The 18,237-nt window shown below is 40.5% G+C and overlaps 1 protein-coding gene across 3 annotated transcripts in view; it reads right to left on the bottom strand.

The window, feature by feature from the left end:
* The window catches only part of RNF14 (ring finger protein 14), a 23,314-nt gene extending 7,261 nt beyond the window's left edge, over positions 1 to 16,053 (bottom strand). Inside the window, exons 1-6 of one of the 3 annotated variants that reach the window (XM_004381127.2) lie at positions 15,953 to 16,053; positions 10,125 to 10,300; positions 8,777 to 8,946; positions 7,596 to 7,747; positions 3,839 to 4,366; positions 2,951 to 3,179 (exon numbers count right to left, since the gene is read on the bottom strand). In XM_004381127.2, the coding sequence (XP_004381184.1) occupies positions 2,951 to 3,179; positions 3,839 to 4,366; positions 7,596 to 7,747; positions 8,777 to 8,930 (1,063 nt within the window). In that variant the 5' untranslated portion in view covers positions 8,931 to 8,946; positions 10,125 to 10,300; positions 15,953 to 16,053. Of the gene's footprint in view, positions 1 to 2,950; positions 3,180 to 3,838; positions 4,367 to 7,595; positions 7,748 to 8,776; positions 8,947 to 10,124; positions 10,301 to 15,885 lie in introns of those variants that run through there. The other 2 variants (XM_023735636.1, XM_023735637.1) reach the window with 2 other exon arrangements.
* Positions 16,054 to 18,237: the final 2,184 nt, after the last annotated feature.

Here is an 18,237-nt window from a genome sequence, read left to right as displayed (position 1 = left end):
GTACAGCAGGGCAGGTCCAGCTGAAGGGGAGTTCCTGGGATGGGCTGTTTGTGGCATGTACCAGGGCTGACAGTGCAAACCGGTGATCAGTGCAGGGCAGGTTCCAGTAGGCCATGCCTGTGCTGCTTGGGAGTGTGATGTTCAGTTCACAGTGCAGGTAGGCAGGAAGGAGGAGGTAGATTGTGATGTGTGGAGCTAAGATGGGTATGGGAAAGATGAGAGAGAGGAGAGAGAAGCAGGAGCCAAAAACATACACACAAACAAAAAAGAGTGCTAAGGGAGCTTGCTATTGGAGTGGAGAGATGAGAGACTGAGAAATGGGGAAAAGTAAAAATGAAAAAAAAAAGAAAAAGGGTAAAAGAAAAAAAGTGAATAAATCGAGAAACTGGAAGTGAAAAAAGACAAAAAGGGAATAAGAGAGAGAAGAAAACAAAATAAAGAAACAAAAAAAAAACCCAAAAACCCAGAAAGGAAAAAAAAAAAAACCAAACAAGAAAAAAGAAATGCCCCCAGGGATGTCCCTGTGTGTCTGCGCAGAGTAAGGGAGTCACTTCTAGGCTGCATGGTACTGCCCGGCTAGAAGGGGCTCCCAAGCTAAGAAAAGAAAAAGAAAACAAACAAACAAATCAAAACAGAACAAATCAGAGGAAACAAACAAACAAAAAAGCCCCGGGGGCCCCACCAGCTTGGTGGCACAGGCTGGGAAGCAGTTTCAGTCAACTGGTGTTTCACAGCCTTTCAGGAAGAAGCAAAGATGGCGCACAGAGCCAGGTATTTGAGAGAAAGGAGGGGAGGTGGTGAGAGGTAAGGAAGAAATCTAAAGAACTGGAAAAAAACAACACCAGCAGCCAACAAAAGGCACTCAGGGAGCCGGCCAGTGCGGGCAGGTGGAATCCAAGTGACACCAGGGTGAAGCTGGTGCTTCCCGGCCAAGAGACTGTGGCTGCAGGAAGCAGAGGAGGCTAAATGGGGGTGAAAAAGGATGGGGGGAGCGGAAAAGCCTATATCACCAGTTACTGGTTGTTTTGTCTCCTGCTGGAAGCTCTATGAAGCTGCTTTCTCATACCCCCATTCGCTGATCTCCGATAAGAGTCCAAGATGGCAGATACGTGTTGCAGTAGCTGATAGGGGATCTCTGCATGTATCTCTCCTCGCTCTCTGTTCTTGGTCAGTTTCTTATTCCATGAGGTGTTTGGCTGAGTTCTTTATCTCTTTAATTGATGCTTAGGGATTCAGGATTGACCTCATCCTGTCATTTTTATCCCTCTAATCATTCAAAGCATTTTTGTGTTCCTAGACATCTTAAGCACAAAAGGTTATTGCTCTAATAGTCTCAAAAAAATAAAATTGTTAGTAATTCATATATTTTATATAGTCATACTGTATGTGTATATCTTCTTAATTTGTTTGTTGAAGGCCCTGAATGCTGTGAAACACTTCAAATGTATTTTAGCCTCTCACTGATAAGATTACTGAAGTCTAAAGTAAAGGTCTGTATTACACTTAGGTGAGTTCTCCATCCCAGCTGCCCCTGCCCACAACAAGACTCTGCTGTGGACAACTGGAATGTCTACTCACTCCCTCCTCTTAGGGTACTCTCTCGGAGATAATGACGCTCTGCTAACAGTAGCAATTAGTAACTTAGTAACAATAGCATTAATAATTAACACTTTGTATTTTGCACTTTGCATTTTACATGTATTAGGTCGTTGTTTCTCAAACTATTTACAGCGAAGGACCAGTTTCCCCCCACCCCAGCCTGTCACGGACCAATACTTTTGTAAATTACAATAATAATGAATTATTGGACAAATTAAATAAAAAGACAAAAAATATCAGCCTAAATTTTTATAATTAGATTTGACTTACATAAAATTACTCTGTCAAACTGCTATAAAAGTTTCTAATCCTGATGGTCATTTTCTATACTTATCTCATCATCGATCGGGAAAACAAATTTAACAACTTTGAGTGGTACTACATCGGTTCATTCATCCTCACAATAATCTATGAAGTAGCTATTATTATTATCATCACTGTTACGTATGAAAGAGAGACACTAAGCCAAACTGGGCCAAAGTCAATGTCAGGGCCTGATTTCCCAATCCTTATCTAGATCATAAATGGCAAATAGGTTTCACCTCCTGTGCCTACTTCAACAGATGGCGAGTTTCTGAAGCGCTATGTTGAGGAAGATTCTGAGGCCTTCAAAGGCTCAGTGAGAGAGCACTCGATGACTGGTCAGACACATGTGCCATGGAAACAAGAGTGGCAGCTTAGATGCTCTGCATGTGCCCCCCAGGATCTACATTATTCCACGTTCACAGGTAAAAAATACCTTGCTGTTCCTTCTCCTGGAATGTTCCCCCTGATATCTGCATGGCTTGTTTCCTTACTGCCATCAAGTCTTTACTCAAACCACCTTGGCAGTAAGGCCTCCCCTTGCTTTCCTAACTAAAATCGCAAACCCCCTCCCACTCAGAACATTTCATATCCTGTCCTTGCTTTATTTATTTCCTCCTTAGTACTTCAAACCAAAACCAAACCCATTGCCATCCAGTCAATGCCAACTCATAGCAACCCCATGGGACAGGGCAGAACTGCCCCGTATGGTTTCCAAGGAGCAGCTGGTGAATTCAAACTGCCAAACTTTTGGTTAGCAGCCAAGCTTTTAACCACCGCTCCACCAGGGCTCCACTTAGTACTTACCACCACCTAATATCCTTATTTATTTTGTTTGCCTGTCTCTGTCACTAGAATGTAAGTTCTATGAAGGCAGAGGTTTTGTCTCTTTTGGTCACTACTGTATCCCCAGTGCCTAGGACAGTAATTGTTCCAAAAATGTTTGTTGAATGAATACTTCCAAACTGAAATGAGAAGGTTTTCTTGGGAGGGTGAGAGTTGGAGAGGGAGAAGAGAAGGGAATTCAGTTCACTTGGTTACAACTTACCTGCTGTCACCTTACAGGGAGAGACCCCATGGTAGGTCAATCTGCACAAGGTACAGAAGGCAAAATTGCAGCTGGAGCAGATGCCCATGGTGCAGCCAGGCTCCTGCATTACAGGCAGCTGGCAGCATGGGCGGGGGCAGTAGACCACATCTGCCATCAGGTCCAAGGTGGACTGGAGGAGAAGGCGGTCATAACGGGCAAATAACTCTGCTTCTACTAGCTCTTTGACCTGGAGGGAAATACAAAACACCATAGGTTTGACGATTCCCCAACCAGTTCTGATCCTTAGGAGATCCTTGGGATGCTGGTGCAAACCAGATGGGCATATAAATGAAAACCCTGTCTCACTTCAAAATCAAATCAAGTATGGAAACAGTCTATATTTTGACTGAAGTGGTGGTTACGAGGGTCTACACATTTGTTAAAACTAAGCAAACCGTATACTTTAAATGGGTACAGTTTATTCTAATTATGTCTTAATAAAGTTGGTTTAAAAAAAAACCAAACCAGGTAGCCTGTCCTAATCTTAAAGTCTGTAAATGACTCAATGAACCACTCCAAGGGATGTCCCCTGCAGATCCCAATCACATACAAAACAGGCTACTGCTTCCCCAAGGTTGATGGGGTCCTAGCAGATATACAAAATAAATAACCAGAATTATTTAACACTCATCCCTGCCTATGACCGCTCATTCTAAGGTCAGCAAAGGAAGCATTTACATTTGCTTAAATGAACCCCAGGATTCTTGACAGATACAGTGAAACAACTTGTGGGCTGGCTCCACAGCCTCAGTCTGCCCTTATAAGCCCTATCAATGAAGCCTCTGAGAAGACTGCCCCTCTGTGCAAGAGAAGTAGGAGGCAGCTGCCAGCAGAGTAAGCAGTTACCTGACCAGGGGTGGCCACCGAAGGGCACTTTGGTTCTGGGCAGTTGAGGCACTGAACTTGGCCGTCTCTGATCTGGATTTCAAAGTAGTCCTTCAGACAGGCTTTGCAGTACACATGCCTGCACTCCAAGAAGTACATGCATTCACTACCCAGCTTGTCACAGAAACAGATATTGCACAGGAACAATTTACTGTTAAAGCATTTTTTCTGCTGAGCCTGATCAAAGTCCAAGATTTCCTGGATCAGACTTGACAATGATTCCACATCCTGCACGGCTCTCTCATCCACAACTTCCTCTTGGTCTACATCAGATACAGCAGCTCCTCTAAAATCTAGCTCCGTGTTGGGTAAGGCTTGCGCTGCCCTTCTCTGCACTTTTCCTTGAGAACCCATCTTGAGCTCAAAAGGAGAGACAATATTCAGGTACGCTAGGGTCTCTTCCTTAAGAAACTGCATCCAGGCAAACAGGACCACGCTGCCACGGTGTTCTTCCCACAGATTGTCCAAGTGTTTGCACAGAGCAGACAGCTAGGAGAAAACAAATGAGGATGCTGGTGAGTTGGGAAAGTAAAGATGATGATGCTGACTCCTGATTTCCCTTTAAAACTTTTTACCTTGTAAGTTAGGCCGTTATACTTCCTTACACTACTTTTTACTGCTGCTGTAAACTGTGCTGCAAAACGGCACCAACATTCTTATCAGAGCAGTTGTTAACCTATGTAGCAACATGAACCAGAGCAGAACGCAAACTCACAAGCTAGAAGGGCCAGGAAAACAAGAGGAATGGCAAGATTCCATAGGTGAAGATGGAGAACTGAAATTATTTAGCGCCGCTATTATGGATCGAATTGTGTCCCCAAAAAATGTGCGTCAACTTGGCTAGGCCATGATTCCCAGGATTGTATTTATTGTCCACCATTTTGTCACCTGATGTGATTTTCCTATGTGTTGTAAATCCTACCTCCACGATGTTAATGAGGCAGGATTAGAGGCAGTTATGTTAATGAGGCAGGACTCAATCTAGGTTGTGTTTTAAATCAATCTCTTTTGAGATATAAAAGAGAGAAGTGAGGAGAGAGGCGGGGACCTCATACCACCAAGAAAGCATCAGGAGCAGAGCATGTCATTTGGACTCGAGGTTCCTGTGCTGAGAAGCCCCTAGACCAGGAGAAGGTAGATGACAAGGACCTTCCTCCAGAACCCACAGAGACAGAAAACCTTCCCCTAGAGATGGCACCCTGAATTGGGACTTGTAGCCTTCTAAACTGTGAGAGAATAAATTTCTCTTTGTTAAAGCCATCCACTTGTATTTCTGTATTCTAAGATTGCTATATATCTCATGTAGAAGAAAGAGATCCAGTTCGAAAATGAACTTTTTCTTTTTCTTTGGAGTCCTAGCCTTGTAGGTGTCATGGAATAATGGTTAGAAAGAGAACAATTTAAAAATATGAACCAAGTTTTTAAGTTAATTCTAACTTTCAGTCCTATCAAAAAGCCAACTCATATGAAAGAATCACTAACGGAATTCAGCTCAGAGTCCTTGTTATTCAGATTTACAAACTCGTTTTAACTAAGTAATCTGGGCTTACATCTGATCTTGGTTAATGGAAGGAAGCAGACTGATATTGTACCTGGACATAATTACACACCCTCAACATGGTTTGGCTGCCATAGGGAAAGCTCACATTTCCCAAGCTAAGCAACCAAAGTTTGTACTATTTAGACTTTACCTCCTTAAAAGTGGTCTGTTCAATTTGAAAGGCATACATAAGAGGCTTTTCCATTAGATATGTAAAATGTTTGTAAGTAGACCTCAGGAATTATAAGCAACTTTTATTTTTAGGTAAACATCTAAAAATAAAAATAAATGGAAATAACAAGTGAAAAAGGACCACATTTTCTGTTCTTGCTCTACGTAGTGCTCTTCACTAAGCCCTGCAGAGCACTCAAACACTTAGGGAAAAGCTCAAGGTTAGACAACTAGCGCTTTTTCACATTTGCATGAATATGCCTATAAGATCAACCTTGTTTTTGAGAAACCCTGCTGAAATCTGTAAAATGTAATATGTACTAAAAGGGAAGCTCTCAGTGTTGTGTTAACTACAAAGTCCAATGAAGAAACCATTCTCTTCCATCCTCATTTCTTCTCCAGCCCCTTCTCAAAAGGGGTGCACATGCATGTAAGGGAAGAGACAGAGAGAAGAAAAGAGAGCAAGAGATAAACAGACTGTGTGTATGTGTATGGCGGGGTGATAATGGAAAATACTAGAAGACTAAACCCACTGCCCTCCACCCACCCACTCCAATTCAGTGAATGGCAGGTCCATGTGTCAACTTCACTATCAACAGGTCTGATTTATGTTAATGAATCAGGGCCCAGTAAAGAGCAAAAACTGAACCAAGGGACACAGACTAATTAAAATGTCAATTAAACGCACAAAAATTTGATAAAGAATCCTACTATAATTTTAGCTGTAAAACATAAAATAATAAACAGCTCTTCTCCCCCCACCAAAAGCCGGCATTAAGTAGACACTATTTGGCTGGAATCTGAAACTGCAACCACATACTCAGTTAATTCATCCTTGTGTGTATGTATGTGTGTGTGCGTGTGTGTGTGTGTGTGTGTGCACGCGCGCACGCGCATGTGGATGAGTATAAAGCATCAAGACCTCTCTAAAGAAATGTGGCTATAAATATCTAAATAATTCAGTCAACTCTCAGTGATCTAAACATCAAACAGCCTTGATATTCTTGGGCAAATAATCCACTATCTTCTCCTCTATCGCTTCTGGCACAGATATTAGAATATAAAGTAATATTTCTTTTTATTCTACATGTATTATCATTTTTAAAGTTTGATTTTGTTATTAAACCATTAGCTCAATTATGCAAAGGCAGTCTCCTCTAAAAGATGTGACTGGTGAGTAGGGGAATGAAAACTACATGATCAAAAAGGAAAAACTGACAGGCTGTTCCTTCAGGTCAGTAACTCTGACAGTTTTTGTCTTAATATACATCAGTCTATCAATCTTCATCATGACTTCTAGAAAAGTAGCTGTTATGGATCCATTAACCCAGAATACTTTATATTAGCTTCGAGTCATACTTATGTTCCAATCAAGAGTTGAAGTTGTTACTTGAAAAGGATACGTAACCTAGAGGAAATGAAGGCTTGTAATATGGCTCTGGCCTTAATGAGATTATCCACAGGAACTGGACACATTCCCATTTCTGTGCATTTAGATCTATGTGAGACCAGTGCACAATGATTTGTTATTAATATACAGATCTTTAAAAATAAAACTATGTTTACTTAGAAAATTTGTTTGTTATAACTGCATTAGCTTAATTTACAGCCCTCCTAATTACAATTAAATCTTTTCATTTAAGGAATGAATAAGAAACTGAGGGAAAAAAAGGAATACCAAAACCTGAGGAAAATGAGGAGGATCTCACGTCTTCATTACAACACAGATTAAAATGGGAAAACAGAAACAATGTACTTGATTAAAAATTATTCCTCCTGTAAACCATGATGATTAATAGCTTTAATTACTTCTATTCCATTCTAAAACACCAAAGTATTTTCAATTCATTAACATTAGGATTCATGAATGCAAGGAAAAAAAATAACGAAATCAAAGCCATTTGTTCTTCATTTACTGAATTCAAGATCATCAAAGGTAGTTTTCCACTAAAGATGATTTTTTAAGTTTCTAAAAATGGATAGAAGAAATTAAGCGTCAGGTCTAACCTGAGTTGGTGACAGCCATTTGCCACTGAGTGTGAAGGAAGGTGGGGAGGAGGATGGATAATCTGGTGGCAGCTCAAAGTTCAGCACAAGTGGAGGCAGAAAGCAAATGGTGTATTCAAAGCCACTATTCTGGAGACACTCATTTGAATTCCCTGAACCAAAAACAAATATTAGACAGATCAGTTGGTCAACACTTGAGTGTCCATTACTGTTAGGCAGTGCTCAAGAAAAAATGCTTTAGTTGAGAGGATAAAAATCCTCCCCTAAAGCACTTTCTGTTCCTTAAGTTTAACTTTGCAGTCGTTACTTAAAAAAGAAAAATCTTGTTACCCCTTGAAAAATCAACTAAGCCCCATGAAATGTATAATGACAATACACAACTTATTCTTACATACTTTTGACTACAATTCCAAACACTAATGATTAATACACAATGTTTTCTTTTGTTGTTTTTTTTATAGTAGACCATTAAAGACAAATCCAGAGAAAAGGATGTTTATTTCTATCAAACAACCATGACCTACTTAGACCAGCATATGCCAACTACACATGAATCAGAGCTAGGAAAATTTATGCCAACACAATGATCTCAGATTTGAGGGCATGCTATAACACACAACACTCTTATAAAGTTTCATTTAAATTATCACACTACATTCTTTACTCAATGGCTTTATAGTAGGAACATTTTGAGAAAATGTGCATCAAGGTCTTCTGTGAATGTCTGTATCAAAAGCAGCAGTTTTGTTTTTTTCTGAAGCAAAGGTCATAGAGTAACATTATGTGTCACATGTGGATGGTAGTTGAAATTATTCTGGAAACCAAGCAGTGTAATAACCACCATGGTACTTTAAAGTTTTCCAAGTGTTTTCACATACATTATTTTATCTACTCTTTGATTATCCCTATTTAACAGCCAGTGACTCATGGCTGATAAGCTGCTAGTTAGAGGAAGATTAGAATGTAAGAAATAAGCAGTGGTCCAAAAGAAGGAATCAAATTGAAAACTGTTTACCCCATTCCAATTTTCAACAAAGACAGAAACATGCATTAAATCTACAATACTATCAGCTATTACTAATGCCTATAAACACAAGATAATAAATAGTTTAGGGTACATTGAGAAATTGAGAATAATCTTTATTTACGGGAAAAAAAAATGTTAGAATACTGTGACTAACCGCTCACAAATATCTTGAAATTTTGTGGCAAATCCAAATAAATCCTGGTTTCTCCACCTTGGACAGACTCTGCTTTTCTAAATTCATCTCCATCATAAATACTCGCCAAGGCCAGCAATTCATCCTCCTGAGCTTCTCGGTCCTCTGACGACATTTAATTTTCTGAGGAACTGAAGACAATCATTCAAATCAGGTAAGAATAGAAAAGGCAAAGTTCCTCACAAATAACTGCAAAGGATTAATTAATATTCTCACTTTCTTGCTAAACTAAAAGTGACAGGCATAGATCTAGCATCCCACTAGCTTTCAATAGCAACAGCCTTTATCAAAAAATGTTGGTGGTGCTTCTAATTGTTGGCTTTCATCAACTAGGTATTTTATGACTGATTTAGGGGGGAAAAGCAACTATTTTAAATTGTTTTTGAAAAAGGACAAATCACAAATTACTTTGATTTCTCCATAGAACCTAGCAAAGTACCTTGTTCACAAATGGAGTCAAAGTATATTTGATACACTTCTTAAAAATAAATGAATTTTTTAAACCCACAGAACTCTCTGTAGCGGAGTTTCTCAATCTCTGCACTACTGACATTTTGTGCCAAATAATTCTTTGTTGTAGGGAGCTGTCCTGTGCGTTATAGGATGTTTAGCAGCATCCCTGGCCCCTCTACCCACTAGATGTTAGTAGCACCTTCCCCGAGTTGTGATGATCAAAACTGTCTCCATACACTGCCAAATGTCCCTTGGGAAGCAAAACCGTTGAGAATACCCTGTTCTAGGGGATGTTTCAGGAACAGACAGTACATAAGAAAGCAAGATAACTGAGCATGCAGCAAAACAACATCAATTTTTTAACATAATACCAGATTTTGTCAAATCTAAGAAACCATTAATTATAAGATTTACCATTATTTTAGATAACACTAAGAATGAAAATATACTAAAATGGAAGTGTGAATCAATGCTTTTTTTTAAATTGCAGTGACTGCAAGATGCAGCACAATTTTAGAGAATTTAAGTGTGAAAAAATATGCAATGCGAATCTATGAAAATTAATAAAAAAATAACTATTGTCAATTAAAATACTGGACTATGATTATATCCGCAAATATGCTCCCTCTCAACTAAAATTTTAAAAATTGAAATGTACAAAACTGAAAAGTTAGGACATGGTTTTTCACATTATAAAAGGTGCCACTACAAAATTTAAATAAATTCATTTAAAATGATTCCATTTAAAAAAAAAAAATTTTCCCAAGCAGATGATAACGGTTCTGCTTGAGCCGAACCCCTATCTAAGAAACAGCAGCATGTTCTATTTGAGGTTCTATTTGAGGTCAGTTAGTACCTGTTAACAAAAAAGAAGAAAAGGATATTAATACCGCAGTCTATATTTCAATTCAGAGAGTTAGGAATTCACACAAATTCTATTTATTCTTTAGTCAGTGGAGCTGAAACTGCTGAAGTTGGATGAGAGATGCAGATGTGGCACTCATACTAGATATACTATGGAGATTCTGCCATCTGTAGAAAAGAAATACAAAAAAGGTATTAGGACTTTCTCCAAACTTAAGTACTGAATTCCAAATATCACCATTAATGTGAAACACATCCCAACACATACTCAAGTCTAACCTACAGCTGCATATTACTCCCCTAAAACTGCTTAACTGAGCACAGCCATGTGGTTAAATGGGCATCTGTACGCCCCCAGCAATGACACAGGCCTTTTTATCTGACTGCCCTCAGCCATGGGAGGAGCTGAGGATGAACACCAAGGTCGTATGAGAGGACAGGGCACCATGCCCCATGACAAACATCTTTTTAGGGAGGTGGTCTACAGACAGGTTATAGAGAGTCCTATGAACACCCTGAAATTATATGCAAAAATATATGAAATCATAATTTTAAAACGAGACTCTCAAATGTGACTCCCAAATAAGCTAAGAATGAGATTCAGAATCAACTTACATTTACTGAACACCTACTATGTACTGTATTAGACCCTTTCATGTTACCTTATTTAATCTTAAAACAATTTTACCAGGTGATAGTACATGATGATAATGTGATTCAGCTTTTTGTTTCTTCCTATTAAAATTTACAAATAGAGTGAGAGATGAATTTATAAAGTTTTTTGGTTTTAGGTCAGTGTTCTCCATTTGTATCCAGTATTCTCTATTTGCATTTCTATTTGCACACAGAATCTCCCAAGGAGCTTCTTTTAAAAATCTCAATACTGACAATTCAGTCAACTGGCATCTATAGTTCATAAAGTTTATGTTCTACATCCTAGTTTGGTGAGTAGTGTCTGGGGTCTTGGAAGCTTATGAGCAGCAAGCTAAGATACAACTATTGGTATCTATTCATCTTAAGCAAAAGAGAAAGAAGGAAATGGACTACAGGAATAATTGTCTCCACGAACCACAGCCTCCTCTGCCTTGAAACCAGGGGAACTGGATGGTGCCCAGCTACCACTACCAAATGTTCTGATTGGGGTCAAAAGAGATGGATCCTGATAGAAAGAGAGAAAAATACGGAACAGAATTTCAAATTCTCAAAAGAATCCAGACTTACTGGACACACTGAGACTGGAAGAATTCCTGAGACTACTGCCCTAAGACACTCTTTAAACCTTGAACCAAAACTATTCCCTGAAGTCACCTTTTAACTAAATAGTAGATTAGCTCAAAAAGTAAAGAATGTCACCCTTGAGTACTGTGCTCTTTTAAAAAGTTATCTATATGAGACCAAATGGACAACAGTTATACTAAAGCATAGATGAGAAGGTTGGGGGACAGTGAGACTAAGTTAATGGGAATAGAACAACTAGAATGGAAATAATGAGAACGATGACACAATGTGAAGAATGTAACCAGTCACTGAACAATATGTGTCGAAATTGTTGAATGGGAACCTGTTTTGTTGTGCATTTTCACCAAAAATAAAAGAGAGTATTAAAAAAAAAATCCTAAAACTCAGGCCTCACCCCAGACCAATTAAATCAGAATCTCTGGGGCTGGCCTTAGGCATCAACAGCTTTCCAAGCCCTCCAGGTGATTCTAATACACAGCCAGGGTTGAGAATTTCTGCTCCAAGTAGTGTTTCCCTTCAGCTCCTCATGACCTACCCCACCAAGCACTAGTCCCTTAATTCAGGAGAATGACTTGTATTTCCTTCTACCTGATTGTATCCACCCAGTTTTCAAGGCCTACCTCTAAAGCCCTCCTATGTACCACTTTTCAACTGGACATGGAATGTTCCAAGTATGAATCAAGGAGAATTGGAAGTTGTCAAAAATTAAATGGAACGCTTAAAGATTGATATCCTAGGCATCAGTGAGCTGAAATAGATGGTATTGGCCATTTTGAATCAATCATACGGTCTACTATGCTGGCAATGACAAACTGAAGAGGAACAGTGTCGCATTCACTGTCAAAAAAGAATGTGTCAAGATCTATCCTGAAGTACAACATAGGATAATATCCACACACCTACAAGAAAGACCTGTTAATACAACTATTATTCAAATTTATGCACCAACCACTAATGCCAAAGATGAAGAAATTGAAGATTTTTACCAACTTCTGCAGTCTGAAATTGATGGAACATGCAATCAAGATGCACTGATAATTACTGGTGATTGGAATGAGAAAGTTGGGAAAAAAAAGAAGGATCAGTAATTGGGAAATATGGCCTTGGTGATGGAAACAATGCTGGAGGTCACATGATGGAATTTTGCAAGACCAACGACCTACTCCTCGCAAGTACCTTTTCTCAACAACATGAACTGTGACTATACAACGTGGACCTCACCAGATGGAATATACAGGAATCAAATCAACTACATCTGTGGAAAGAGACGATGGAGAAGCTCTCTATCATCAGTTAGAACAAGGCCAGGGGCCAATTGCGGAATAGACCATCAATTGCTTATATGCAAATTCATGTTGAAGCTGAAGAAAATTAAAACGAGTCTATAAGAGCCAAAGTATGACCTTGAGTATATCCCACTTCAATTTATAGAGACCATCTCAGGAACAGACTTGACGCAATGAACACTAATGACCGAAGACCAGACAAGTTGTGGGATGACATCAAGGATTATTTTACGTGAAGAAAGCAAAAGGTCATTAAAAAGACAGAAAAGAAATAAAAGACCAAAAGGGATGTCAGAAGAGACTCTGAAACTTGCTCTTGAATGTAGAATAGCTTAAGCAAAAGGTAGATGAAGTAAAAAAGCTGAACAGAAGATTTCAAAAGGTGGCTCGAGAAGACAAAGTAAAATATTATAATGAATTGTGCAAAGACCTGGAGTTAGAAAACCAAAAGGGAAGAACACGTTCAGCATTTCTCAAGCTGAAAAAACTGAGGGAAAAAATTCAAGCCTCAAGTTGCAATATGGAAGTATTCTGTGGGCAAAATACTGAACGATGCAGGAAGCATCAAAAGAAGATGGTAAGAATACACAGCCACTGTACCAAAAAGAATTGGTCGACGTTCAACCATTTCAGAGGTAGCATATGATCCAGAACCAATGGTACTGAAGGAAGAAGTCCAAGCTGCACTGAAGGCACTGGCAAAAAAACAAGGTTCCTGGAATTGACAGAATACCAATTGAGATGTTTCAACAAATGGATGCAACCTTGGAAGCGCTCGCTCATCTATGACAAGAAATTTGGAAGAAAGCTATCTAGCCAACTGGCTGGAAGAGATCCATAATGTGCCCATTCCAAAGAAAGGTGATCCAATGAATGCAGAAATTATCGAACAATATCATTAGTATCACACACAAGTACAATTTTGCTGAAGATAATTCAAAAACAGCTGCAGCAGTACATTGACAGGGAACAGCCAGAAACTCAAGCCGGATTCAGAAGAGGAAGTGGAATGACATATATCATTGCCGATATCAGATGGATCTTGGCTGAAAGCAGAGAACATCAGAAAGATGTTTACCTGGTTTTATTGACTATGCAAAGGCATCCGACTGTGTGGATCATAACAAATTATGGATAACACTGTGAAAACAGGAATTCTGGAACACTTAATTGTGCTCATGCAGAACCTGTATGTAAACCAAGAGGCAGTCATTCGAATAGAACAAGAGGACACTACCTAGTTTAAAATCAGGAAAGGTGTGTGTCAGTGTTGTAAATCTTCCACCGTACTTATTCAATCTATATGCTGAGCAAATAATCCAAGAAACTGGACTATATGAAGAATGCAGCATCGGTATTGGATGAAGATTCATTAACAAGCTGCGATATGCAGATGACACAACCTTGCTTACTGAAAGCCAAGAGGATTTGAAGTACTTACTGATGAAGATCAAAGACGACAGTCTTCAGTATGGATAACACCTCAACATAAAGAAAACAAAAATCCTTACAACTGAACCAAAAAATAACATCATGACAAACAGAGAAAAAAGATTGAAGTTTTCAAGGATTTCGTTTTGCTTGGATCCACGATCGACACCCATGGAAGCAGCAGTCAAAAAATCAAATGATGTATTGTGTTGGGCAGATCTGCTGCAAAAGTCCTCTTTAAAGTGTTAAAAAGCAAAGATGTCATTTTGAGGACTAAAGTGCACCTGACCCAAGTCATGGTATTTTCAATTGCCTCATATGCATGCAAAAGCTGCACAATGAATAACGGACATTGAAGAAGAAATGATGCATTTGAATTATGGTGCTGGCGAAGAATATTGAATATACCATGGACTGTCAGAAGAAAGAACAAATCTGTCTTGGAAGAAGTACAGCCAGAATGCTCCTTAGAAGGGAGGATGGTGAGAGTTCATCTAATGTACTTTGGACATGTTATCACGAGGGATAAGGCCCTGGAGAAGGACATCATGCTTGGTAAAGTACAGGGTCAGCGGAAAAAGAGGAAGACCCTCAACAAGATGGACTGACAGTGGCTGCAACAATGTGCTCAAACATAGCAAGGATTGTATGGATGGCGCAGGACCAGGTAGTGTTTCGTTCTGTTGTACGCAGGGTCGCTACGAGTTGGAACCGACTCAACAGCACCTAACAACAACAACCATGTCTTTCTCAAAAATCCAGCCAACCTTTCTTACTGTAGCTTTCCTATGACACTGTCACATCCCACCTTGCATTACAGTAGTTTATGAACTTGCATTGCCTCTCTGTTCTTCAAAAGCAACAACCAAATCTTTTGCATCTGTATATTGTTCTCAACATCCAGCATTGTTTTGCCTTAGACACTAGAAAAAATTATAATTGAGTTAGAGTGAAATGCTGTGTGCTGGAATGGAGGACCAGAAGCATAGAACTCAGTCCCTGCTCTGCCAAATCCCACTAGAAGCAAGAAGTAGAGTCAGTGGTCACAATTACAGTAAGAACTGTAACACTGAGCTCTTAACCTGTGTCAGGCACTGTGCTAAGCCCTTTAAATGCATTAACTCATTCTCCCACAACCACATGAAGCAAATCCTATTACTATCTTCATTACACAGATAAGAAAAATAACAGTTTAGGTCTCTTTCTAGTCCAAGGTCACACAGTTAATATATAACTAAATCTGAATTCAAACCACTCTGTTTCTTCATCTGTAAACCAGAAACAAGAATAAATCCAGGCACGATCAGTCAAGACATAATTCAAATTTAATATTCATTTTGGCAAACTGGAAACCGCTACGCCAGAGAAGGAAGCCCCCTCCCTGCCAGGTCCCCCTCCGGCATGGGAAAATCCTGCTTATTCTTCCAGGTCACAGGGTGAGGACTCCAGCTCTGGGGTCAACCCTGGCTCCGCGGTTAGCTCGCTCGCCACCCGGCATGCTGAGTCGTTGTTTATGCGACTCACTCACCACCCGGGGCAGGCCCAACCTCGCGATCTGCCCCAACGCTTGGCACACAGAGGGCGCTGTGCGGGCAAGGGAGGTGTGGGCCGGCCTGGGGCGTCCCGAAGAAGCAGGACCTGGACCTTCCCCTTCCTCCTCTCAGCACCCCGGGGGGTCTTAGCTGGGCTGGGCTGGAGGCACCCCGTCCCGGTTTAGGGGGACTGAGGCCCTCTGAGCAATCCCCGCCCGGCCGCCATGCCCAGCGTCGCGCGCCCGGAGCACGGTCCCTATCGTACCTTCCGGTCGCCCCGCCGCGCCGGGCCCAGGGGTTCCGCCCGCCGCCCTTGCCCCGGGCCCCCTCACCGCCACTCGCCGGCAAGGCCTAGCGACGCTAGCCTCACCCCGCACGCCACTCTGCAGTCCTCAGAGCTGTCAGCTGAGTGGGGCGGTGTGGAGACGGATCCGCGCAGCCGCCGTCACCGCCCCGGTCCCTCGGGTACCCTCCGCAGGCCGGAGGCGGTGCTGCAGGCGCGACCACCCTCACTCTCACTACTGCCCTGAGCTGAGGATTTAAGTATGCCTCCGGAGAAGTTGATAAAAATGCAGGTTCTGGGGCACTGCACTCGGGAAGCTTCTTTTAGTAGACTTGGGATGGGGCCCGGGAATTCGAGATTTTACCAAGAGATGATCGTGGCGCAGTGGTTAAGATCTTGGCTGCTAACCAAAAGGTTAGCGGTTCAAATCCACCAGCTGCTTCTTGGAAGCCCTATAGGGCAGTTCTACTCTGTCCTACAGGGTCGCTATGAGTCAGAATCGACTCACTGGCAAGGGGTTTTTTTGTTGTTGTTGTTGTTGTTTTTTAAAAAGATGATCGTAGTCCCTAGGTGGCGCAAACGATTTGCACTCGACTCTTAGCATGAAGGTTGCGGTTCGAACCCACCCAGCGGTAGGGCGATCATTGCGATTTGCTTCTGTTAAGATTACAGCCAAGAAAACTCTATGGAGCAGTTCTTTAACACATGGGATCACCTTGAGTTAGAATGGACTCCTCGGCAACTAACAACAAAAGCCTGCCATCAGGTGGGATTGCTACCCAGGTAGATGAAGCAAACTTCCCCACCCCCATTCAAACTACTCTCTCAGAAATGCTGCCCATCTTTCTAGCACCTCCACTATGAAATCATCCATTTAGTTGTTCATATTATAACAATAATATAGCTACCACGTTTATTGAGCAGTTATTTGGGTGCGTTTTCTCTTTATCTTTACAATAACCTTATGATTTAGGTACTATTTTGTTATTCACTTTGCAAATGAGAAAAATGAAACTTAGAGAAGTTAAAGAATTTACCCAAGGTCATACGATTATTAAGAAGCTTAGTGGGAATTAAAATTATATGCTCTGTACCTCATACCATAAGGAGCCCTGGTGATGCAAACCCTTAAGCACTTGGCTGCTAATCAAAATTGATGGTTCAAACCCACTGATTGTCTCCTTGGGAGAAAGGCCTGGCGATCTGCTCCCATAAAGATTCCAAAAACCAAAAACCAAACCTGTTGCCTTTGAGTTGATCCCAACTCATAACAACCCTATAGGACAGAGTAAAACTGCTCCATAGGATTTCCAAGGAGCAGCTGGTAGAATCGAACTGTCAACCTTTTGGTTAGCAGCTGAGCTCTTAACCACTGTGCCACCAGGCCTCCCGCATAAAGATTATAGCCTAGAAGAATCCTATGGGGAAGGTCTACTCTTGTCACATGGGGTTGCTATGAGTTGAAAATTGATTCGAAGGCACCTAACAACAACAACAACCTCTTAATACCATATACAAAAATGAACCAGAAATCTAAATGTAAGAGCTAAACCTTCATGACATTAGATTAGGCAGTGGTTTCTTAGATATAACATCAAAAGCACAAGCAACAAAAGAAAAAAATAGATAAATTGAGTTCATCAAAATAAAAAACTTTTGTGCTTCAAAAGACACTATCAAGAAAGTGAAAAGACAATCCACAGAATGAGAGAAAATACACTAACTGCTCTGACAGAGATCACAGTAGAGGGTCCCAGACAGAGCAGGAGAAAAATGTAGAACAAAATTCAAATTCACAAAAAAAGACCAGACTTACTAGTCTGACAGAGACTGGAGAAATCCAGAGAGTATAGCCCCTAGACACCCTTTTAACTCAGTACTGAAGTCACTCCTGAAGTTCATCCTTCAGCCAAAGATTAGACGGGCCTATAAAACAGACAATAACACACATGAGGAACGTGCTTCGTCGTTCAACCATGTATATAAGACTAAATGGGCACGCCAGCTCAAAAGCAAAGACGAGAAGACAGGAAGGGAGAGGAAAACTGGATGAATGGAAACAGAGAACCCGGGGTGGAGAAGAGGAGAATGTTGACACATCACGAGGTTGGCAACCAATGTCACAAAACAATTTGTGTATTAACTAATTTGCTCTGTAAACTTTCACCTAAAGCACAATTTAAAAAAAAAAGAAGAAGAGAAAATACTTGCAAATCATATATCTGATAAGGGTCTAGCAACCAGAATATATTTTAAAACTATTACAACTCAACAGTAAAAAAGACAACCTAATTTAATAATGGACAAAGGACTCGAATAGACACTTCTCCAAAA

The sequence above is a fragment of the Trichechus manatus genome, unplaced genomic scaffold, assembly GCF_000243295.1.
Source record: "Trichechus manatus latirostris isolate Lorelei unplaced genomic scaffold, TriManLat1.0 scaffold00080, whole genome shotgun sequence".
Taxonomy (NCBI): domain Eukaryota; kingdom Metazoa; phylum Chordata; class Mammalia; order Sirenia; family Trichechidae; genus Trichechus; species Trichechus manatus.
Note: the sequence above shows the minus strand (reverse complement) of the source record. Positions and strands in the feature narration are given on the sequence as shown.